This window comes from Lates calcarifer, linkage group LG15, assembly GCF_001640805.2.
Source record: "Lates calcarifer isolate ASB-BC8 linkage group LG15, TLL_Latcal_v3, whole genome shotgun sequence".
Lineage (NCBI taxonomy): Eukaryota > Metazoa > Chordata > Actinopteri > Centropomidae > Lates > Lates calcarifer.
The window spans coordinates 282,800-308,207 of NC_066847.1; the positions used below are offsets into that span (position 1 = coordinate 282,800).

Here is a 25,408-nt window from a genome sequence, read left to right on the forward strand (position 1 = left end):
GCATCACTCTGAACTCTCTGGGTCTGATTCCAGCTGCTGACTAACAAAAAACACCTGGAAGGAAGTTTGTGGTGAGGAAAATGTCCGCTGCCTCAGAGGAGGCAGGTCGACAACTCGCTATGTTCAGAGAGAGAAAAGTTGCTACAGACGTCTGTGAGTCTCTGTAACATCACAGACGGACAGACGGAGACCACAGACGACCCAGAGTCACAGTATCTGTCAGAAAAACTGCAGTTTGATAAAATCACAGTGATTCTGCTGCTGAGATTTTAGGGTCAAATAACAAACATCAGGTTGATTTAAAGCTTAAAAAATGTTCCTCATAGCCGAATGGTTAGGGTGCTACCATGTGGTCTGAGCAGGCGGACCCCGGTTCGACTCCCGATCCAGCCAGACCTTTACTGCATGTCATTCCCCCACTCTCTCCCTGTTTCCTGTCTCTCTCACTCTCCTGTGAAAAAAATACTTTCAAAAAATGAGTTACTTCAGCTCAAATAAGATAAACTAAAACCTCCTTGTGGTCGTATTTCAGTGACTGAATTCATTGGAGCTGAAAACACGACGATTGCTGTCACCTGAGGCACTGTGGTTTCCAGATAAAACAGTTGGAGCATGTTGCAGCATCTCTGACTTAGACTGTTGGCAGCAGACAGCAAACTTCTCAGGTTAAACAAAGTTTAAACACCTGGACGCTTTTTCCGTCACCATGGTTTCCACTCACACATAAATCAGCAGTAGGTGCCCCCCCCGCTTCCTGTCATTAGTCCCCCATGATTTACCTGCATCTCTCGGCTCTGTCTACTTCCAGGGATGGAGGTGACTAACTACACCTGATAGTTTTACTGTAAATAAGTCTGATACATCGTTCCTGACTAACACTGGTGCAGATGAAGCTGTTATTTGGTCAACAACACAACTCCTCTGCTCAAAAACCCACATCACAACATTTCATGTCAGACATTATCTGCTATTGTATTCAGATATTTCACGACTTCTGTGAGGCTGAGCAAAACAAACCATCCACATCAGTAAAGGTGAGTTTTCACTGAAAACTGGACATCAGATTTTCAGCATCTGGACCAAATTATGTCTTTGTACATTGTCTTGGTACAAACAGCAGATAAAGTTGAGACTGTTCTGAACATTTTGATATAAAACACTGGGTTTATGTTCTATACAAGGACCTTTAACAGGGGAACAAAATAAACTATGTAAAAATCAAGAACAAACCCAGAGACCCTGGACTTTATTTTCCCTAAATGATTGATCGGGACAAAGATGTTTGTAGTCGGTGCAGCATTGATCAATGAACAGGTGCTGCAGTGTGGAGCGTCTCTCCTGCCGGGCTGCTGACAGTGTCGTCAGCTGGTTTTTAAGTCACCACATCTCTGGTACTTTCTGCTTTAGTGGTTCCTGTGATGGGGAGGTGGTTCTCAGCAGAACACCTGAGCAGGAAACAGAAACTCTCTTCTAATAGAAACTGTTCGAGTGGAATCATTTTGACGGAGCGATGGCCGACTGACCCAGCTGTGGTCCAGACTAAAATACTCAGACCAGAACCACCTCCTTGTTCTGTAACATTAACTAACGTTACTGTCAGTGTTGGTTCAGTGAATGCTTGATACATTATGATGCTGTTTTGGACACCAGTGATTTAAGCTAACGTTAGCCAGGTAACGTTAGCCAGGTAACGTTAGCTCTGTAGCTAAACAGTAAATAGCTCCTCTGTGTCAGAGCAGAGCGGAGCTGCGATCTCTGGAGAATTGACTGTAATTTCTTACCGTTTGTCTGAGTCTCTGATCAGAGTTTGTTCACCTCAGACTGAAAACACCTGAGAACCTGATTCAGGTAAAAACACGAGACTCTACTTTAAACTGACTCTGCTGAAGAACCAGAATCAAGATCAAACTCAGGTCTTTCTGTTTCTGTGAAACCAGTTTACAGCAGCTGATCCAGAACCTGGTCCACAGAGACCGGGTCAGTCCACATCACCTGCTGCGTCACATGACCTCAGGTGTGTCTCCTGTCCTCCTCAGTCCTCTGGTCTGTGTGGAGTGATGTCATCAGTGATGTCATCAGTGACTTCCTGCCGCCTCAGGCTGTGGTCTGAGTTCCCAGCATGCCGAGCAGCAGCAGCAGCAGCGTCAGGTGCGGTCGTGCTCGGCGACGCTTGGCGGAGGCGACCAGCAGCAGGTGGACTCTCTCCCGCTCAGGGATCATGTTGCGTGCGTCCTGCAGCGCGCCGACGGCGGCCGAGCTTGAGTTCAGGTCTCCGCTGGTGATCAGGTCGAACACGCAGGCCTGGTGGTAGATGTCCCGGGCAGGAAGCAGCGCGGCGCAGTGGGCGTGGGCACTGATGGTGGCGGACAGCGAGGAGTCCGGTGGCAGGGGGCGGAGCGTGTTGAGTCTCTGGGAGGGGGGGCAGCCCCACACGCACAGCTGCAGGTCCTGCTCCGGGCCGAAGGCCTCCACCACGCTGCGCGGCGACCGCACCGACAGGCCGAGAGACCGGCCGCTCTGACGCACCACCAGCAGCGTTCCGATGTGAGCCGCCCGGATCTCAGCGTGCCGGCCGGGACTCTGAGTCCGGACCATCAGGCTGCGGTGACCTCGCCGCTCCCCGCTCGACACGGAGCCGTCAGTGAAGGCAGCGGGAACGTTATCGAGCTCGGCCTGGTACAGCTGCTGATCGATGCACTGACGCATGTTCTTAAAGATGATGGTGATCTGTGGAGACACGACAGTCAGTTAGTGTATCAACCCACCGGCTGAGGCAGATGGCCGACCACCCTGAGTCTGGTTCTGATCCAGGAGTGCGGCTCTGCTCCGTATGAAAAGTGACCTGAAACAACTTCTGTAGGAATAAGTCAGTTAGCATGTTAGCATGTTAGCTCTTCCTGTTGTCAGTGTGTTTCTGGTTAAATGTCTGAAATAAGGTCTGTGGTTTTAACACAAGCTCAAGACATTTTCAGGTTTTATTCTCCAACATAAAATGGGTCAGTAAATCCCCCACTCCTGATGTTTGAAGCTTTTACGTGTCTTAAAAAAGGCGGTTGCTAACGAGTGACTTGTGTCGACTGACAGTTGAAGTTTATTCAGGCAGGCGTCAGCTGACAGAGTGAGTTCCTCTGTGGAGGATGAGAGTCACAGTTTGACCACAGGAAAACCCCTGAGTCAGAGCAGCTCAGTGATTGGTCGGTTCCTCTGTGACCTCAGCTTCCTCAGAACTCGGTCCAGGTGACTCACCTTGCTGAGGACGGTGCCGTGTGTCCCCCCCCTGCTCGGCGAGCTGGTGGCCTGTATGTACAGGTACTCGTTGTCGATGAGAGGCCACGCCCCCTGCACGGCGCAGGTGTGGAAGTCGTCGTTGAAGGTTCGGACGTGCGGGTCCCCGAACACGCCGCAGTGCAGGTACTCCGCCGCGCGGCCCTCCCTGCCGACGAAGCTGCTCTCGTAGACGCAGGCGTCCCCCGACAGCGTGCCCTGAGGGACGGGGCGGGGCTGGGCCGTGGGCCCTGCCCGGGGGCAACGGTGCTGGATCAGCAGGTCCTCGATGCCCTGAACCGCCGAGTGGTACGCCAGGTCGCCGCGACACGCCCGCGCCATCCGCTTTGTGCACATGGCGTAGGAGCGCAGGGCGCTGCAGTATCCGGCGTTCACTGCCTCCCTGCTGAGAGCCGCTCCACCTGGTCCTCCTCCTCCTCCTCCCCTCGCTGCTGCTGCTGCCCAGGTCCAACGTCGCAGCCACAAAGTCAGAGTTACACCTCAGGATACGACAGGAAGCTCCAGCTGCAGACAGACAGGAAGTGTTCAGTCTGTGGACCAATCAGAAGGCTCCACAGGCAGGAGGCTTTTATTGTGAAAGAGTCAGTGCTACATCCTTTAACACCTTCACCTGGACCTGGGTTCTCCTGGTCCTCGGTCACAGCCAATCACCTGTCACCTGAGTTCAAGCTCCATGTGGATTTGATGTGTATGTGTGTGTGTGTGTGTGTGTGTGCGTGTACCTTCAGGTAAACTCAGCAGGACTAGCAGCAGAGTCAGGTGGATGCAGCGTTTCCATGGTAACGCTGTGTGTTGTGCGATGGCGGCCATCAGCAGACTGAACCCAGGACAGGATCACAGAGACCAGCACCACCTGACAGAGACCAGACACTGAAACACCTCAGCTGCTGGAATACTGCCTACTACTACTGTGTGGTACTTTTACTGCAGTAAAGTATCTGATTACTCCCCCCCCCCCCCCCTGTGTTTCTCAGTACAGATCAATGACAGACTGATGTGATTAGAATCTCAGAGTCCATTAGTTCTGAGTCTGACTGTGATCATCACTGTTCTCTATAAACCTGATCATTACTGACTGTAACACCCCCCCCCCCATTCAGAGTCACAGTCATGGAGACTCTGTGGTCATGTGACTCACTCAGTCATGTGACTGATGATTAACAAACTGAAATGTGTCCGCTCTGCTGACTGTGGATTAAACCACAGAGACGTTCGTTCGTTTATAAACAGACCGTGTGTTTAACACATCAGACTGGTTCAGGTGGTTCAGGTGTTGGACTGTGGACCGACTCTGAGACAGACTCTGAGTGGACCTGGTCTGAGGTCAGATGTTTGTGTCTCACCTGTCTGTTAGCAGAGATCCTCCACTGCCTCAGGACCAACCAGACAACACATGACCTGACCTGTCACATGACCTGACACCTGAGGGACTCCTTCTTCCCTTTAACTGAGACTCTGAAATACTGGAACAGAAAAACCAATCACTGATCTATAACTTTATCTATTGATCTTTATCATAGTTCACCTGGAGCAGGTGTTCAGCATCAGTTACCATGGAGATTTACCTGAACCCTGAAAACCCAGTTACACCATGAAACTCAGATCCTGGTTCACAGCACAGACACAACATGGACACACAACAACAACAACAACAACAACACACAGTACTGAAACAACAATAATCATAATAACAATCTAAATGATTAGCAACAGTGTTTTTGTCATTTGGGTGTTGGGGAAACTGTTAGCTTAGCTTAGCACAAAGACTGGGAGCAGGTGGAAACTGTTAGCTTAGCACAAAGACTGGGAGCAGGTGGAAACTGTTAGCCTAGCTCCAGCTCCGTCTCTGTTCTCTTTATCTGGTTGTTTAATCTCAGTATCTGTTCGTCGCTGCTCTCTGTGTCTGTGTCTGTGTTTATAATAAAGTTTGATTCAATAGGAAGAGGACAGGAGGTCTCTGAACACAAACTAATGAACCGGCCTACCTGCAGAGTCAGACCCACAGGACTGAACTGTCCAGAACCTTCAGAACCAGGTCTGGGTCCTCAAACATCTCGGACTCGTGTCTGTCGTCGTGTCCTCAGAGTCAGAGACCAGAGAGGATCAGAGTCTGTCAGAGTTCACTAACATGGACTCTCCCCTGAACAAACAGGGGGGGGGGGGGGGGCACGTCACTGAAAGTCACAGTGTGAATCTGTCTCCACAGCAGGATCAATTCTTCCTGGGGGGTCGGGGGGGTCCAGTAGATACAGAGGTGTTTCTAATGTGTTTTCATTTTCACACACAGAACGGCTCAGAATATTAGGAGGGGTGGGGTGGGGGGGTGGGGGTGTGTGTGTGTGTGGGGGTGGGGGGTGGTGGTGGGGTGGGCTGAGTGAGTTAGAGGATGGCGAACTGTTCCTTAAATAAATGAATGAATGAATGAATGAATGAATGAATGAGTGATTGAGTTAATGGATGGATGAACAGATGCGTGTGTGTGTGTCAGCTGACCTTTACTTTTCTGTAACAGGTGGGGGTGGGGTGGGGGGGGTCAGTGTTTGTGTTGGAGTCTAAATTTAAACTGCAGCTGGTCACACACACACACACACACACACACACACACACATCAACACACACATACACACATACAACAACAACTACACAACCAACATCAACACACAGATAAATTCTTTTTTTTAATGCATGTTTATAAAATCTAAGAAGTGTCTGTGCTGCTACACCAGGCTGTAGTTAGCTTAGCTTAGCACAAAGACTGGAGACAGGGGAAACTGTTAGCTAGCACAAAGACTGGAGACAGGGGAAACTGTTAGCTTAGCTTAGCACAAAGACTGGAGACAGGAGGAAACTGTTAGCTCCAGCTCTGTCTGAGTTCAGGGCATCACAGATCGTTAAGAACCAGATCCTTCATGTTTTGATTCACACGTTCATAATGGTTCAGTGACTGAATGAATTCTGTTTAATTACAGCACAGCAGCCTCTGATCTATGAACATGTTTTATAAAAAACCTTCTGTAAACACAAACATTAAAAACCCTGAACCTCGTGGATCTTCTTCTTCTTCAGTTCTTCAGTAATAAATAAAGCATGAGTGAAACAGAACGTCTGTGTTTCAGGATCTGGATCTGACTCAGACTCTGAGACTGACCTCATTCAGTTCAGATATTTTCATCTGTTTCAGACCAAACTCCAAATTCTGCTGATTCTGATTGTAACTTCAGTCAACCAGAACCTGTAGAACCAGGTCACTGAGAACCACAGCAGTCCCTTACCTCCAGCTGGTTCAGTGTCAGAGTCCAGGTCCTCAGTCCAGGTCCTCAATCTGTCCCACAGGAAATCACCAAGAGACTCCAAAACCTGCAGGACTCTCCAGGACTGTCCAGGACTCTCCAGGTCTGAAGTGTCCCCACTCTGGGTTCTGGTCTTTGCCTCGTGGTGCGTTCACAGCTGACTGGGAGCTTCAGTTGTTTCTAAATAAATCACGAACAACCAGCACCTGCTGCACGACAACTGTCCTCACACACACACATACACATACACATACACACACACACATACACACATACACATACACACATACACACACACACACACACACACATTCTCTGCAGCAGCAGCAGTTTATTTTTAAGTCGTCGTCTATTTGAAACCTGCTGTTGCTTCATTAAACTGAGGCAGAAACTTCAGTTTGAATTAAATCTGTTGAACCACATTTATCTGACAGCTGTTTTATTTTTAAAGCATCAAATCACAAGAGAAGGTTTATTTTCCTGAAATGATGAATTTGTTTTTCTTCAGGAAGTCAGATTAAAGTTTTATTCCAGAGATAATAATAATAATAATAATAATAATAATAATAATAATAATTTGTTTTATTTATAAAGCACTTTACATTTGAGGGCTCCAAGTGCTACACAACAGTCAACAGATTAAAAGATTAAAAAACATAAACATAAATTAAAAGCCCTGTGTTTTGTCTGCAGGTGCCAATAAGGTCAGGAAGTGGGAGCCTGAAGCCTGAGACAAAACTCAGGGAATAATCACCCTCAACAGGCGGGGCTGCAGTAGCATCAGACCGACAGCAGGGGGCAGCACTCGCTCTGTTTAACTGTCACTGTCTCAGGTAAAACTAGGTTTTTACCTGAAGGTCTCGACCTCGGTCTCCTCTGTTTGTCAGACAGGTTTAAATAAAGCTGTGAGAGTTTGAAGACGGACTGAGCGTGTGCAGACGGGAGTGCAGCAGGTTAAGTTGTTGGCCCCTTTCAGCGTGAAGCGGGGCCCCTCCACGCCTCACTGAGCAGCTCACTGCCTTTGTTAGGCTGCAGAGGGCGGGGGGGTGGGGGTGGGGGGTCCAGACCAAACCAGGACTGACACACTGAGACCCTCCACAGACCAGAGACCAGGACCGAGGCAGCTGCTGCAGGAGGTGAGTCACTGAAAATCTACGACACAAAACTTTACATGTCGTTTCACAGCAACAGAATCTGATGTAACTGAGTACTTTTACTCTCATCCTGAAGTATCTGAGGTACTTTACTGGAGTGTTTCCTCTGCAGTTCATCAGGACTCGGATCAGTTTCAGGATGAAGGTTTAAACGACAGAACAAACATCTGTGATAATCTACAGACGGAACCGAACTCTGCAGTACTCTGATACTTTTACTCTAATACTTCAGTAATACTCTGAATGTATCAAGACAAGTCTTGTTCTTTTTAATGACGTCGGCTCAGTTTGTATTTTCCATCATGAAGATTATTTATCTTCACTGTTGAATATTGATCTGATCAGACGTTCCTTTAATACCCAGTTCCTAACAGTATCAAACTATTTATAGTCCTGTACTTAAAGTATTAGTAGTAAAAATATGTAAGTATTTACAGCTGAGTACTTAAAGTATTAGCAGTAGACGTATCTGAGGATTTACAGACATGTACTTAAAGTATTAGCAGTGGAAGTATTTAAGTATTTACAGACATGTACTTAAAGTATTGGCAGTGGAAGTATCTGAGTATTTACAGCTTTAACACGTCTGTTGTTTAGTTTGAACATTTCAATCTGTTTTTAACTGAAATGTTTAAAATGTTCTGAAAATCAAACGTCGTCTTTTCCTCAGTTTTAAATCTGAACCTGGTTTTAAAGCAGCAGAACAGAATTTATCTCTGAGAGCAGGAAAAACCAAAGTACAAATACCTACAACTGTACTTAAAGCTGCAGTGTGTAGGGTTTACTGACATCTAGTGGTGAGAACTCAGACTGCAGCCGAACACCTGAACTCTACCTGAACTCTACCTGAACTCTACGGTGGCCGTCAGGGGACAAAATGGTGTCAACTACCACTTAGTGTTTTATGACTAACGTTAGCTAGCTGCTTTACATGCTAACACAACAGTAATGGAGGTAATGCATAGTGAGCTTGCATGCTCAAATGGTGCGTTCAAGTTGCACTCAGAAGTCAGAATTTCTGAGTTCCTGGATGGAAATTTGAACCTGAATGCCCCCTGAAGTCGGAGTAACTCCACCAACTCAGAATTCAAGATGGCTGCTCCTCACATCAACAGTGAACACTGTGCTAATGTTCCTGTAGCAGTTCAGTCTCATTTGCTTTCGTGTTTCGCTTCTTTCTCTGGACCTTTGTAATAAATGATTCTTCATTTGTCAAAAATATTTGTTGTCAAACTTATCACAACAAAAACCACTCGCTCCTTTCTACCTCTCGTCTTCCACAGACGTGTGGCAAAGTAAAAACACAAACAGCTCCTGTACAGAGCGTCTGTTTGGTTCAGTGTGTCCATTCTGGGCTCCTGTAGAAACATGGAGGACTCTGTGGAGGAGGAGCTGCTCCTGTGCAAACTGCTTGATGATCAGTCTGAGGTGATTACACTCTGATAACATGTTGTTGTAGATTAGATTCTGTAAATGTTTCATGCTGGAGCTTTAAGTTACAGTATCTGAGTAAAAGTACTCAGTTACTTCTATGAATCACTGCCTCCCTGCTGTGTGTGTGTTTCAGGGTGTGTGGTGTGTTTCCTCCCAGGGTCGGGCAGGTCCGGGATGCGGTGCACTGTTGTCTTACCCTCCCTCCAATATTGCACTCGTCCCGGCCTCCCCGGCCCAGGGGTCACGACCTCCTCCTCCTCCGGACGGAGCGAGCAGCTGGTGGAGCTCAGAGAGACAAGGTAAAGATTGTTTGATCCTGAGGCGTCAGAGACCAGGTCTGAGATCAGGAACAACACAGGGCAGAGTTCATCGATGATTGATTATTGATTCGTATCATCGATATAATTATTTTCACTACAATCAGGCTGCCGAGAAAACAAATATTAACGTTTGATCTCATTGATACAGTTGTGTTTCTGTCGAGCGTCGAAGCTTCGGTTTGTTAATGTGACTCTGAGTCTTCGGCTCATGTCGTAGTTGTGTTGTTTTTGTATCATCTTGTTGCAACGTGATCTTTGCTCCATTTACCTGGTTGATGTCTCGACAGTACGTCCTGACAGGGTCCACAGGTGAACTCGGGCTCTGCTGCCTTTATGAGGTCACAGATCTTTGTTGTTTTACTTCCTGTTCTTTGTTCAGAGGATTGTTGTTGGATCGTTTCTTCTTGGTTGATAATTTTCCTGATTGTCCCTGTTAATAACATCTGATTAATCTGAATTATTCTGGTTTCTGTGACTGGAGGACGAGGACAGAGGGAAATCAAAACAAAGGATAAAACCATATTCTAAAAATTCAGAATTAAAACTCATCCTTTAAGTTCTGTCTTCTCCTGTAGAAGCAGTGAACAGAGTCCTTTCCTCAGACTTTTCTCTACCACTCATCCATACTAAAAACAAAAATCAGAGTTTTAGTAAAAGTGGAGGAGTTTATTTTAACAAAGATCTGTACATTTGAAAACACAGAAACATGTAAAGGAATATTCCACTGTTCCCTCTCTGTGACGTTAGCTTATCAGTTCTCAGCAGGGTCGTCTGGGGGCGGGGTTACCTGAAGGTTACTAATGTTCAGATAAACTCATAAACAGACGAAACGAGGACCGACGGACATGATCGACCTCTGACCCCCCCACAAAATAAAACAGTGTTGACGTGTGAGGAGCTGCTGGTCAATTCCCACAATCACAAATCTTTCTTTCTTCCTCTGTGATTGGCTGTTTGTCAGTGAAATGCATCTTGGGAGTCGTAGTTGAACTCCTCACACGTCCCCACTGACGTTTAAACGTCACACAGACCGACACGGACGGTGCGTTCAGATGCTCTTCGTCAGTGTTCCCCCAGACTGACACTCTGAGACACACACACACACACACACACACACATACACACACACACACACACACACACACACACACTGACACACACTCAGTCACTCAGTCAATCAAACTACAGTTAAAGTGGATTCATTCAGAGAGGCTGTTGTTCAGGGTAGTGTGTGTGTGTGTGTGTGTGTGTGTGTGTGTGTGTGTGTGTGTGTGTGTGTGGACAGTCCGTCTGCAGCTCTCAGACCTGAATGTGCATCAGAACTTGTTTACGATGAGTCTGGAAATCTTCAGGCACCGTGTCTGAAATAACAACAGGATAAATCAGTCGTTTTTATATTGAACAACTAACGCCTTGTTTCCTCACAGCTCTACGAGCTAACAGGAAGTCCATTCATTCCTGTCTGCTTGTTAGGTCGTGACCGACAGAAATATTATTCCCTTGTCCAACTTCTCTGAGTCTCTGCAGTGCTGTGTCCTGTGTTGTTTGAATGAATAAAGAAAAGCAAAGTTTGACTCCAGCAGGTGCTAACGTTAGCCAGCTAACCTAGCTAATGTTAACACCTGCTGGTAAAAGCAGGTCCCCCTGATATAAGCTCTGGGTTTTACAGGCTGTTTCTTCATGTTTCATAGCAAAGACAGCTAGCTAAGGTCGTCTGTTTTCACCTTAGCTGCGCTGGAGAGAAAAAGACTGACAACTGAAACATGAAGATGTGGCTCAGATCTGTTCAAACCACACGCAGCATCTTGAAAACAGGAGACTCAGAGAAGTTGGACCAGGAAGCAGGTTTTTCATCGGCCACGACGTCATGATTTAACAAGCGTATTGTCACCTCTGTGACTTCCGATATGTTTGCGAAACTCTGAAAAATCTAAACTTCTGCAGTGAATTTCGGACAGACCGTACACTCTGTGTCACAGAATTAGCTACCTCTTTGACAGCATTCAAAGCTAACATCTGTAGCATGCTAGCTGTGTAACTTAAACAGACCACATTAAGGTTCATACGACTTTTGACAAAATGTTTCACAGATCTTGCCGCACACCTGCAGACCAACCTCCTCACTGTCCATAAGACTGGACGGTTAAAGACAGATGAATTCATGTTTAAATTGGTATTTCTATCTGTCCATAAAGAAATGAATTTCCTTGCATTGAACACTAGGGGGTGGACTCTGTGTATTATACGGAATTATGGACATTAAACGAAACAGAACAGACCTGATGATCGTCCACAGGTTCTGACAAAATCATGAAACTTTGACTTCACAGAAAATAGTTTTGTTCCGGGACTGGACTGAATCAGATTTGACTGAACAGCCTCTGCATGTTAAAAACAGGATAACACCTGAACCTGGTTCGTCCTGATGTAATAAACACAAAGGGGTCAGAGGTCGTACCGTTACACCTGTAGCGCAGGTTGGACCAGATGATGTTTTCCTGGGAGAAGCAGAAGACGCCGAGTCTTCCTCCTCTCATCGTGGTGTCGATCACGACGCCGGAGTCGGCCACCATGTCCATCCCCTCAAACAGCTTCACCCTGAAACACACAGAGAACAGCGGGGTATATTACCCATAATCCTCTTCTTCTTCTGGAGCAGGAAGTGCTCACCAAACTCTGTTTCTGATTGTTTTAAAGTTTCTCTGCTGGATATCAGAGATGAACGCTGGTTTTTATCTGTTGGTTTAAAGTCTGAGTCCTGTAGATTTGGCAACCCCTGTGGTCAGAGGTGGTAACTGCAGGTCTGTCTGTGTTCTGGATTTTAAATCTGCAGAATGAAAACTATTTCTGGAGGAGGAATCAGAGGTTTTGTTAGTTTGTTGGAAAACGTTACTGAACACCTGAAACGCCCTGCATTTATTATTTCATCAAGTCAAATTTTAATTTCGTATTTTTATAAAAAACACTGAACACACTGAACAAATTAAAGGAGTAAGTGTATTTAAAAACTATTTTAACTAAGAAATTAATTTAATATCGATAGAGGACGTAATGTTCATAATGTAAGTTACAACTTAACATTTTCTTCTTGTACCAATCTGCCATTTGTGACAAGTTAAAATATGATTAACACTGAAAAGCTTTTTTGAAAGAAAAAATTACTCTTAGCTTGTAACACGTTTTAAACCCCTGAAGAAAAATCATTCATTTAAATTAGATTTTAATTTGAAATGACTTTCTTTCATCAAATCGCAGCCGAGCTATTTGCTGTTTAGCTACATAGCTAACGTACTGGCTAACGTTACCTGGCTAACATTAGCTTAATTCACGGGTGACCAAAACAGCATCATAATGTAACAAACATTCAGATAAACGTCAGCGTTGCTGTAACTTTGTCATTACAAAGATGTCGAGGCTGTGACGGTATGTTCTGTTTCCTTTAAATGATTTTAGTCTCTGTTGTTTGACTCAGGACAGTCAAACCTTAAAACAGAGATCTGTACTCTGTACTCTTAAACATGTTCATGTGATTAATCTGCAGAGGACGATGTTAATATTTAAGAGTTGGTGGACAAACTGTTTTCTAACTGTCCAGCATCTAAACACTGATTCACTCACATCAGTAACATTTAAATAACATGATAAACACAGTGAGAATCTGAAACTGAACATGAAGAGAGGAGGACGAACAACCTCAGCCTCTGTACTCTCTCTCTCTCTCTCTTCAGCTCAGTGAATAGACTTTCTACAGAGACCTCCTCCTCCTCCTCCTCTCTCCTTTCTCTCTTTTCTTTCTCTCCTCCTGACTGACTGAAGAATGTGAGTCCAGACCTTTTAAATCTGCTGCTGTTTCCACAAACTCTGAGCAGCAAAAACTACCAGGACTGCTCCTTTAACTCCTCCACGAATCAGTCAATAAAACTAAACTGTAGAGCAGCAGAGACACTGATGAAGCTCATATTAACATGCTGTCCTCAAACGTTACATCATCTCCAGTTCACAGAGACCTGGTCTGAGTCTGTTTCTGTTTCATCAGATCAACTTTTGCAGCGTCTCTCCGTCTGATCTGCATATCAACGGTTGCCGAGGCGGATTCTTGCCAAGGCTTTGGTCGTCATGGAGACGAGTACAATAGAGTACTGGGGGGCCCCGGAGCCACAAAGAAGTTTCAGAGGGGAAAGAATGCAGTAAAAAGAAAAGAGAGAGAGAGATGGAAAACAGACGAGTGGAAGAGACACAGCTGCAGGCTGAGAGAGTATCACACATACTGCAGATACTGCAGTATCTGTACCACAGAGTACTGCAGTATCTGTACTAACATTTACTGCTCTCCAGACCAGTGAAATAGTCAAAGTTCCTGAGAGAATACTACAGAATACTGCAGTATCAGTACTACAGGGCACTGTTGTACTAACACACCTACAGGTCTGGTTCAGTTCAGGTTCTGGTTCTGGTTCAGGTCTGGTTCTAGTTCAGGTCAGGTTGAGGCCAGGTTCTTGTTCTGGTCTGGTTCAGGTCTGGTTCTGGTTCAGGTCTTACCTGATGTATCCGACCTGGGGCCGATGGCTGAGCTGCCAGCGGTACGAGGTCTTGTCCCTCCAGCCGACGTTCCTCGGGTCCTTCCAGAGCAGCTTCACCTCTCCAGGTGTGTCCCCGGTGTGCCACAGAGCGTTCCTCAGAAACTCACCTGGTCCAGTCCGAGACTTCACCGCCTGCAGGGCCAAGAGAGACCAAACCGTGATCGACCTGCAGTGATGATTTACGCCACAGGAGGGCAGCAGAGAGCCACCCCTGTCTCTGAGCAGCAGAGTAAAGACCAGTAGAAGACAGTAGAGACCTTAAGCTGCAGGGCGGGCTGGGCGTTGGCCCTGAAGGGGATGGACTGCCAGTACATCTGCTCCGTCTGTTTCCACATCACCACGTAAAAACTGGACGAGTCCTGGTACCCGAAGATGAAGCCGGCGTAGTCGTCGTCCGTCACCGTGTTCACGTGAAACGTTCCCTCAAAGTCGACACCGTTAAACGCCGTGTAGCCTGCAGACACACACAGAGGGGGGGTGGTCTACACTGGGACCAGGACTGAGGACTGAGGGTCAGCGGCGGTTTAATATGGACTGAACACGTACCCACAGCGAGACCAGGGTCGCTGTTCATGGTCTGGACGATCTCCATCCCCTGAGGAGAGACATGAACCGTTAGACCTCAGCAGGTTTCTGATCGTGGTGCTGGGGGGGACGGAGGATTACTGGGTCACCTGATTCAGCACCACCCAGTTGGGGTCGATCTGGGCGTCGCCCTCCGGGTCCAGGATCACGGTCTGATAGGCTCTGAAGTCTGTCAGAGTGACCTCAGCGCTCTCAGGACAGACGTCGATCAGATCCATCACAGCATCGTTATCAAAGTCGTTCTCACACACGTCTCCTACACCGTTCACTGAGAGACAGACAGACAGAGAGACAGAGAGGGAGAGACAGACAGAGAGACAGAGAGAGGGAGAGAGACAGACAGACAGACAGAGAGACAGAGAGGGAGAGACAGACAGAGAGACAGACAGACAGACAAGAGAGAGAGACAGGTGAGACAGGTGTTTACATCCTGGTACCACAGACGTCCTCCACCTTCTGTCAGTGACCTGATGTGGTTTTGTTTTTCAGGTTTTTACCGTCTGAGTCTTTCTGGTTCGGGTTGACGATGAGTCTGCAGTTGTCGTAGTCGTCGAGGACGCCGTCGTTGTCGTCGTCGTGGTCGCAGTCGTCTCCGAGGCCGTCGTTGTCGGAGTCGAGCTGGGAGCTGTTGGGGATGTCGGGACAGTTGTCTCTGCTGTCCTGGAGACCGTCTCCGTCCCTGCAGCGGAGACACAACCACAGGACGAGGAGGTTCACTGAGGGTCAGCTGGTTTCTGATTCTCTGATTATTAACAACAGAAGGAACCACAGTCAGAGCAGCACAGCTTCAATCAGACGTACGTGTCCTGGTTGGTGTCACAGACGTCTCCCACCAGGTCGTTATCGATGTCCGTCTGAGGGAGAGAGGAGACACTGATGAGGACACAGGCTGACCTTTGACCTCTCTGTAATGTTATTCAGTGTCAGTGATGTCCTGATGTAACGAGGCTCTGACCTACAGGTGAGTTTTATTCATGTGGTGCTGAGTTAGAACTCCCTGACGGGTCATGACAGGAACCTGAGACCTGATTAACCAATAAAATAAATATATTTCTGTTTGTTTTCTTCACTCGAGTTTGGTTCCTAAGTTTCTCTTTCTGTTATGCAGCAGGTACGAGGACAGCAGAGTCTGAATCTGAAGCTTGTTACTGCCTCAGGTCACAGGTGGAGTGAACACAGTGTTTGTAACTGACGTGGATAAACAGAAGTAACTGTAATAAAAGTAACTGTAACTGAACCTGCATGGGGTTACTGAGCTCAGGACAGCTGTCACAGGCGTCTCCCACTCCGTCTCTGTCTCTGTCCGTCTGCATCGGGTTCGGGACCTTGGGACAGTTATCCAGGACGTTAGGAATACCTGAACACACGGAGTAAAGACAGATCCACTCAGACTGATGCTTCTCATGCTCACATGAAACCAGACTCAGTGCCGCAGCCTGTTAGCGCCCCCCGGAGGCTGCCAGTGTGTATTACAGTCTGTAGGACCTCAGCTGCAACAGGAGAACATACGACCAGTTTCTCCTCCTGATCCTGAAACTCGTCACATCCTCAGACTTCAGCTGTTTCCTGTGATCTCCTCAGACTCTCGTGTCTCTGTCCGTCTGTCCCTGCAGATGGACGGATGGAGGTCTCTTTGTCTTACCGTCTCCGTCGATGTCCTGGTCGCAGGCGTCTCCCTGTCCGTTGTTGTCTGTGTCTTTCTGGTCGCTGTTGGGGACGTTGGGACAGTTATCGCAGGCGTCTCCAAATGAGTCACTGTCCGAGTTCTGCTGGTCTTTGTTCGGGACCAGTCGGCAGTTATCCTGAGGGACAGAGGACATGTCACATGACCACATGACCACATGACGACAGGACAGCCTGCAGCTACAACACACACTGTCTCACCTCCACGTTCTTGATGCCGTCTCCGTCTGCGTCCTCGTCACACTGATCTCCGATCCCGTCGTTGTCGGCGTCCTCTTGACCGGAGTTTGGAGTGAACACACAGTTGTCCTGACAGAGATGATCAGAGGTGATGAGACAGGAAGTGAGGCGACATGTCTCACATGATGAATTATTAATGTTATAACATGTTGTCATTAATACACAGATTAAAGATTTCACAAACCTGCAGGAAACAGGAACTCAAACACTGAAATGATTTGACTCTTTACATCTACACTTTAACCAGAGTTACACCTGAGGTCAATGCTGCAGCTTCAACTAAACTAAATCTGTTCAGACAAAGAGCAGCAGATAAATGACAGAGGTTCAGTGAACACATCACAGTGTCAGAGGCGTCAGGAAACTTTGTGAAAAAGACTCAGACGAGTTACAAAACACATTTAATGAGTCACTTTCAGAAATATGAACAGAAATACACTAAAATAAATAATAATTATTAATAAATGAATTTATTAACAGTCTTTTTAAAAATCTTAATAGGTTCATCTCTGAAGAACGTCTGTGTTCACTGTTTCTAAAACATTTTAAGACTGAATCCTTTCAGATACTTTAACATGTCAGACTTCATGACAGAGTGGAGACGTCTCTGACCTGTTTACAGTGTTTGTCGTTGTCCATACAGGGCAGAGAGCGGTCTGGATACCCGTCGATGTCTGTGTCCACTCCACAGGTGTTACCGTTACCTGCCCAGCCCACATTACACTGCACACACACACACACACACAGGTGTTAACATGACACAGGTCTCAGACTGACTCAGCCCTTTGAGCCAGGCAGCGTCCTCACCCTGCAGGAAACCTCTCCGTTCCTCTCCATGGCGCAGTGGGCGTTGGTGTCGCAGGGGTTAAAGGTCAATGCAGCGCACGACTTCCTGGGGAAGCAACCTGACGTCTGGTTACCGAGGAAACCGGGTTTACAGCCGCCACACTTGTAGGAACCCTGAGAGAGAGATGACAGAGTCAGAGCTGAACCACCTCCACCACCAGGGGGCGCCTGGTGCTGAGTGTAAACAGACACCTGAACTCACCACAGTGTTGATGCAGACAGAGTTTGATACACAGGCGTCAGGAAGATCTACACACTCATCGATGTCCACACACTCCTGAGGGAGAACACACACACACACACATCTTCATCATCATCATCATCATCTTCATCATCAAACAGCTGCACTTTAACACTGTCTCCGCCCGTCAGGAGTGTCCTGTGGTGGAAAACGAGCCACTGACTCTGTGTGTGTGTCTCTGACCTGTTTGTGTGTCTTGGCGTAGTCCAGTCCGGTTCCAGCCAGCGGCGCCCCCCACAGGCCGGGAGGACAGGGCTGACAGGTGAACCCCCCCACAGTGTTCACACAGGCTCCAGGAGAGAAACAGGGCTGCAGCTCACACTGGGGGGTGGGGGGGTGTTATTGTTGTGTTTTTGTGTTGTATTGTTTGCGATGTCTTTGTGTCTTTGCTCGTGTCCGTTTACCTCGTCGATGTCGCGACAGTACGTCCCGTTGCCGGTGGTTCCAGGTGGACAGGGTCCACAGGTGAAGCCAGGATACTGCAGACTCTCCATACAGGACACACCTTTGTAACAGGGGTTTGGAGAACAGCGGGAACGAGGCTCGTGGAAACCTGTGGGGACGGAGACTGTCTTCAATCAGGTCCTCAGGTGTCCAACACATGGTTTGTTGACAACAGAACAAAGACTGACTCACCACAAACCTGACACTCCAGGATGGTGTTTCTGATCAGGGCCATCTCCTTCACCTGAGGACGACAGGACCAGTAAACCACACAGGTACGACCAGGTGTCTCACCTGTCCTCTGTCTCACCTCTCCTCTAATGTCCTGTCTCACCTGTTCTCTGATGTCCTGCCGCAGCTCTCCCAGGATCTGGTTGAAGATGATGAGCTGACCAATCAGAGCCTTGGTGTGATCACCTGAAAGGGAACATCATCAAGGATCAGGTGAAGTGAGATGAAACTGATCAGCTGTGATCGTTGATTATTGATTATCGATCAGCTGAGAACTCACCCAGGATGGAGTTGACTTCCCCGCTCACTGAAAAACAACAGAGTATCTGTGATTAACATGTTCAGAGCTGATCCTCACCTGGTCCAGGTGAGCAGTCACCTGGGTGAGAGTAGCTCACCTGTGTTGTAGGCTGAGGAGTCTCCCTGGAATGGACAGTCGGTCAGAGCTCCAGCTTTAGCAACGCTGCCCCCTAGAGCCAGTCTGAGGGACTCCACTGCACCCTGAGAGCCGAGGGAACAACGTTAAATACTCTGTCACACCTGTGGGACTCCTCAGGTGTGTTCAGGTCTGGTGTGGACTCCTCAGGAGTTTCTCTCCTCATTCTGACTTGTGGTTGTAAAGTTTCCTGTCAGAGGAGACGGGCTGTAATCACAGGGGCTGAGGAACAATTACCTTTTCATTTTGGGTACATTATTTTCAGGCTTGTGCACAGAAACGGGGGGAGGGTTAGGGTGAGGGAAACGGGGGAGGTGGGGGTGGAACAAGTTAAATGAACATAATTACTGTGGTTTATGAGTAAATGGAAGAAAACAGATGTAAAGTGTAAAAATAAACTTTGGTCGCTGTAACTCGTCTAATGTCTCGACACAGAACCAGATCACTTTGACACTGAACCCAGAGAGAGGATCAATCAGTGTTATTGATGGTAAAAGTCTGGTTTCCTGACAGACAGGAAGTAGTAGTTGCAGCTGTTGACCTGCAGTCGGGCGTAGGCCTTCTGTCCGTGTCTGATCTCCACCATCTCGGCCTCCCGGGGTAGAGCGACCAGAGGCGGCAGGCCCTGGCTGGAGTCGGCCAGGCGGCAGTTGACGTAGAGCTCCATGTTGATGAGGTCGCGGTGAAGACCTCCGAGCCTCAGGATGATGGAGTGAGTCCGGCCGTCAGCCAGGTTGGCGTTCTGCAGGTTGACGGTGTGGAGCTTCCCGTCGGCTCGGATGTAACGAACCAGGACTGAAGGAGGAGGAGGAGGAGAGAGGACAGGTCAACAGGAGGTTTGTCCCTGATCGGCCACCGTAGGAGATCAGAGCGAGTCGCTACTCCAGGTTCACTCTGGATGAGAACATGGAACAAGTTTAACAGAAAAAAGAGAAAGAAACAGCCTGAAGCAGGAGTGGACTGTTGGCAGCTCCCACAGCAGGAAGGAGGAAAACTGACCAATAAAAACCCACCTCAACCAAATAAAACAACAGGAGGAGGAGGAGGAGAAGGAGGAGGTCCAACACATTAACACTCACTGCTGCAAAAAACTGTGGATTAATCCACCGCTGAAAATAGTCCCCAACAGATGCAGCTGAGGTATTACAGCAGCGGAAGAAAAATTAAGAATAAAACTTTAACTGAGATGAAAATCTGATCCGTAGGTTTACAACTATTATTCTCAGTCTCCAACAATCTGAGCATTATTTTCTTGATTGTTTCTTTTGTTGATAAAGTTGCAGAAAATAATGAAAACTTTAAAATCTAACGTCTTCAAACTGCGTCATTCATTCAAATAGTTTCCTGACTGCTCTGTGTGATTCATTACCTGATCATTACAGCTCTGAATATGTCTGATAATCAATCAGTTCAGTCATGTTTAAAATCAAAGACTTCTGAAGACATCACGTTTACGAATAGGGAACTGACTCAATGAGAAAACTAAAGTCACCTCCATGTGGTTGTTTGTCTCAGTTAATTATATTGTGAATTTATCACATATGTTGTGTGTAGTCACAGTGACCTTTGACTTTTGACCACCAAAATCTAATCAGTTCATCTCTGAGTTCAAGTGAACGTTTAAACTGAATTTGAAGAAATCTGCAGTGAGCTGAGTTCAGGTCTGAGCAGCTGGAGTCAGAGCAGGAATGAAGGTTTAATCATGAACTCATTATCCTGTCCAGAGGTCAAAGGTCACACTGAGCCAAAACACACACATGAAAGTCTGGGTCAGATTATAGTGATCATGTTGTCAGAGCAGGAGGTGAACGGCTGAACTCACTCTGTCATTATCACAATGAACACAGTTATAAAACAACAATAGAACCAGAGCAAGAACCAGATCCCTCTGCAGGACTCTGAGGTCCAGCAGAGTCCAGCTGATCAGACCAGACATGAACACGACTTTAATAAGCTTAGTCTGAGCTGCGATGAGTTTAAAGACTGTGGGAGAAAACAAACTCACTTCATTAGAACCATGGTTTAAACGTCATGTTCTCTCTGTGTCTGCTTTAAAGGTTCTGTTGTTCTCATGGAGAACGTCCACTGTCTGTATTTATACCAGGTTCAAATTCAGAGAACTTAGTTCTCTAGTGAGATCTTCAGGTTCCACAGAGGGAACATGGGATGATGAGGAACCTCATCAGGCTTCATTGTTTGTTAGTCAGGAGCTGTTCCTCCTCCAGCCTCTAGAACAGCTGCGGTTCTCCTTCTTAAAGGTTCTCAGAGTCTTTAAAACAACGTTCTTCCAAAAGATGTTCCCTCATTCAGTGTTTTGATGATGATGGTGGAGAACGTCACTCCACTTACAGCTGCTCCTCAGTGACAAGAACCTCTAAAAGATCCACTAGAATCTCTTCACTGAACAATTAAACCTGCAATGACCAATAGAACCTCTAAGTGTCAGCAGAACCTCCTTAATGACCAAAAGAAATTCCTTGATGATCCCTAGAACTTTCCTCAAAGACCACTAGAACCTCCTTGACGACTCCTAGAACAGTTACAGGTAGAACTTTTTCCCACCAACAGAATTCCTCAATGACCACATGAGGATCCTGGACGACTAGAAACTCTTCACTGACGCACAGACCTCCTGAAAAACCCCAAGAACCTTCGACCCCCTCAGGAACCTCGAGAACCTCTTAAAGAATCTTGATCTACCTTCTCACCTCTTCGGGTTTTTATTTGTTAGGAGGTTAAAGTTGAATTACCAACCTTTATTGATCTTCCCCATGACGGCGACCTCCAGGTACTTCCTGTTGTCCTGTTTGCTGTAGAGACCGAACAGGACGCCGCCCAGCTTCGCCGGCAGCCGCAGCGTCGACACCACGTACATGTCACTGAGCGCGCTTAGGCCGCCGGACAGCTTCTCCACCGCCGCCACGCTCTGCCTCGAGTCCTGGAGACTCAACACATCAATCACTGAGGAGGAGGAGGAGATATTATTATTGATAATGATGTTGAGGAGCTACAGTCGGTTTGTTGGGGGGTTCAGTCCTCTGGTGTCTCGACATGAGTCTGTGGACGGTTTTCATGTTAACGTCCCCGACAACCTCTGTAGTCTCATTTAGACACTCGTTAGCAACCGCCTTTTTTAAGACACGTAAAAGCTTCAAACATCAGGAGTGGGGGATTTACTGACCCATTTTATGTCGGAGAATAAAACCTGGTTTTAGGACTCTGTTAACCTTTAGCTCCAACCTGAACCTGAGCTGAAGCATTGATTATTGATTGACATTGATTGTTGTGACAGTGAAATAGCTGGAACAAACTGACTGATCCAGCTGCTGACGTCACCTGCGGGTTTTCGTTGGAGCTGAATGAATCCAGGTGTTCTGACGACCTGAACTGGATCCAGGATGGAAACACAGACCAGAGTCCATGTTGGACGTGACTGTTTGGTTCCATTGTGTGAATGTTTGAATAAACAGGTTTTCTCTTTAAGAAAAGTCAAAGAAAACTCATCAGTAGAGCTTCAGAGTTTAGAAATAAAGAGGGAGAGGATTCAACTGTGATCTGATCCCGGATCAGTTTACTGTCGTGTTTTGTGTGCAGCCTGTTACCATGGTAGCAGGTCGATGTTATTGGCAACAGTTAACGAGCCTTAACAAGGAGAAGGTGAGTCAGTTTACCTGTCCGTACACGACCTGCTACTTTCACTCAGTCGGTCAGTTCAGAGGAAAACTTCAGAGGCTGATTTATTTAAAACCCCAAACTGAACCAGGAGACAGAAACCTGGACCTGGACCTGCATGAATCAGGTTCAAGCTGCAGCCTTTTGGACTTGTTCTGGGATCAGGCGCCAACAGAAACACCACAGAGGAAGAAAAACAGCTGATAAACCTCTGTCCTGCTGCTGCTGCTGCTGCTCGTCCTCTCAGAGACAACACATCACTGACAGGGCTGGAAACCGTCCACAAACTTTCTGGAAACTTTCTGGAAACTTAAGATAGGGAATTTTGGAAATATTCCAAGTTGGAAACTTTCCACAGGAATTAACTGGAAATTTGGGTAATTATACAGCTGAGCTCGCACCATGACAGCTAGCTCACAGTTAGCATCTCTGATTCAGCAGCTAGCTGTTAAACACATGTAGATGTTGCTGCTGGTTAAACTATCAGATGTATCGATCACTGATCAGACGTATTGATCACTGATCAGATGTATTGATCAGTATAATCTGATCCAGGATTCTGGAAACAGGAGTCTAGAAACGATCTGTTCTACTTCAGTTAAGTTGCCTCTAATTGGCTAACTTGTGATTTCACTCATTTCCTGTTCATTCCTATTAATCCCAACTTCACAGAATAAAAACATCAGTGGTTCACAAACAGGTTGAAACCTCCTCTGCTCTGGAGCTGGAGCTGAACCATCAGTGGATCAGGAAATGAATCTGCTGTTTGGGATCAGTTGGACCTGATTAGTCTGGATGTGTTGGTTTACTGCGTCTAAAGACAGAAAGTCATCAGTCTGTAAACTGGCTCTGAAATCCAGTCTGATCAATCTCAGGAGATTAACATCGATCGCAGTTAACGTCTCATCAGTCTGTGAGAATCAAGCTTTTCTGATCAATTATAGAATCAATGATTAATCAATAATGAAAAGAATCGTCACCACCATCAACTGACAGCTACCTCCTCTGGTTCCTGAACCAGAACCAGAACCTGAGTCAGTTCACAGCTGGAACCAAAGAACATCACGTGTTCAGGTGTGAGCAGTGACATCATCAGTGGGCGTGTCCTGTTCTCCAGGTGTGACAGAGAGGATAACACCTGATCACTAATCACACTGGTTCTGATCTGGACTGGAGGAGACCTGGACCAGGTCTCTGGACAGAACCAGGTCCTGGTCCTTCAGACTGAGACACAACCAGACCTGAAGAATCTGATCACAGCTGCAACTATAACCAATATTATCGTTATTGATCATTATTGATCAGTCTGAGATAAAACAGTAGAAAGTCACATGATCATATCTCTTTATTCTTATTGGTCAGAAAATTAATCAAATAATCACTTTTTTGATTTTAGTTTGAAAAACAGTAAAAAAAAAAAAAAAAAAAAAAAAGTAAAGAATAAGAAATGAAAGTGATCTTTAAAGATCATCTCCTGATTTAAACTGAGGAAAGAGGAAAGTAACTTTCCTCTGAGATGTAACGGAAACTAAAATACTTCAGTAAATCTCTAATTTGTACTTGAGTACAGAGTACTATTGACTGTATTTAGTTACTTTCCAGCAGGGTTTAAACCACAGTGTAACGGCAGCAGGGTCGGTACGTGTCCTTACCCTGAACGTCCGGTCCGTCCGGGACTCCCGCTGTGAGCTGGACCCAGATCACTGAGAGCAGAACCGGGACAGTCCAACCCATGTCTGAACCGGACCAACGGAGCCGGAGAACCGGGTCTGAAAAACCTTTATGGCTGAAGTAAAGGAGCGGGTGAAGGAGAACCGGGTCCAAACCGACGGTGAATCCCGGACCTGACACCGGAGACCAGACTCTGAGAGAGAGAACCGAGCGGACCGAGCGAGGCGAGGACGACGGGACCCGGAGCTTTCAGCCCGGGAGGAGGAACCGGAGCCGCACCGACAAACTGCAGCGCTGCGCGGGGAGGAGAGGAGGCTGAGAGCCGCGGAGAAAGAACCGACGGACCGGAGGACAAACTAACGGCCGAGCGCACGAGCCAAACTGCTGCTGGCGCCCGCTCAACTCTCCTCCACAGGGCTCGTGCGCGCAGAGTGATTAGCATAAAGCGCGCGACTGAAGACAGACGGAGACTCTACTGAAGTCTGCTGGTTTCTACTGATGAGCCCCACCCCGCTGCACTTTAACAGGTGGAGCAGAAACCTTTATAAGTCTGAAATGTTCGATATTATAAACACACAATCATTATCAATACCAAATTAATTAATGACGTCATACTGTCATAACGTTATTACGTCACGTTTTTAATTAAATTTCTGACTTCCTGTAAATATATTTACCTTTATTCTGAATTTTCTCCAAACTTTAAAAACATTAAAAATGCTATGTGTAAGTTTGTGCTAATGCTAGCTACAGTGGTATGAAAATGTTTGGGCACCCCTGATAATTTTCAAGATTTTCCTTCAAATCACTGGTTGTTCGGATCAGCAATTTCAGTTAAATATATCATATAGCTGACAAACACAGTGTTATATGAGAAGTGAAATGAAGTTTATAGGATTTACAGAAAGTGTGCAATAATTCTTTAAACAAAAGTAGGCAGGTGCATAAATTTGGGCACCCCAACAGAAAAATTACATCAATATTCAGTATGTCCCATCAACAGCAGTGAACTCTGCTAATGTTCCTGTTTATAGCAGCTCAGTCTCATTAGTTTCACATGAAGTCAGTCAGACACAGAGAACTGTTCAGGTTTTATCTGTTTCTATGGACAAAAAAACACCATTTGCTTGTTGTTATCACTTTCTCTGTTCTGCCAAAGGTAGCATGCTAACCTGTTAGCCCCGTCTCATAGTGAGTTCTAACCTCCTGAATATTAATTAATAGAGACATTAAATGTAAGAGTTTGAAACTGATGAACTGATCAATGGTTTCAGCTGTGATTCAGTCAGTGGACTG

General features: G+C 46.6%; 2 protein-coding genes and 1 long non-coding RNA gene across 3 annotated transcripts; 1 reads left to right on the top strand and 2 right to left on the bottom strand.

Moving 5' to 3' along the window:
- Positions 1 to 1,218: 1,218 nt before the first annotated feature.
- hjv (hemojuvelin BMP co-receptor) lies at positions 1,219 to 6,809 on the bottom strand. The gene is given in 6 exon segments (XM_051076414.1): positions 1,219 to 2,727; positions 3,247 to 3,718; positions 3,720 to 3,789; positions 4,008 to 4,138; positions 4,629 to 4,748; positions 6,558 to 6,809. Coding segments are annotated over 4 exon segments (1,263 nt in total). The 5' UTR covers positions 4,096 to 4,138; positions 4,629 to 4,748; positions 6,558 to 6,809; the 3' UTR covers positions 1,219 to 2,094.
- An 803-nt stretch (positions 6,810 to 7,612) lies between these two features.
- LOC108884730 (uncharacterized) lies at positions 7,613 to 15,270 on the top strand. Its single transcript, XR_001961104.2, has 3 exons — positions 7,613 to 7,711; positions 9,013 to 9,462; positions 15,138 to 15,270. It is a non-coding gene; the product is annotated as an uncharacterized LOC108884730 (long non-coding RNA).
- thbs3a (thrombospondin 3a) lies at positions 10,129 to 24,634 on the bottom strand. The gene is made up of 23 exons (XM_018678797.2): positions 24,094 to 24,634; positions 21,524 to 21,730; positions 19,311 to 19,564; positions 18,732 to 18,834; positions 18,614 to 18,640; positions 18,437 to 18,519; positions 18,295 to 18,346; positions 18,063 to 18,211; positions 17,842 to 17,979; positions 17,620 to 17,694; positions 17,379 to 17,531; positions 17,184 to 17,294; positions 16,533 to 16,640; positions 16,291 to 16,450; positions 15,887 to 16,005; positions 15,450 to 15,502; positions 15,146 to 15,327; positions 14,738 to 14,916; positions 14,610 to 14,658; positions 14,321 to 14,517; positions 14,023 to 14,195; positions 11,942 to 12,081; positions 10,129 to 10,844 (listed from the first exon to the last, which is right to left on the bottom strand). The coding sequence occupies exons 1-23, from the start codon at positions 24,173 to 24,175 to the stop codon at positions 10,783 to 10,785; spliced, it is 2,856 nt and encodes a 951-aa protein (XP_018534313.1). The 5' UTR covers positions 24,176 to 24,634; the 3' UTR covers positions 10,129 to 10,782.
- Between the last annotated feature and the right edge of the window lie 774 nt (positions 24,635 to 25,408).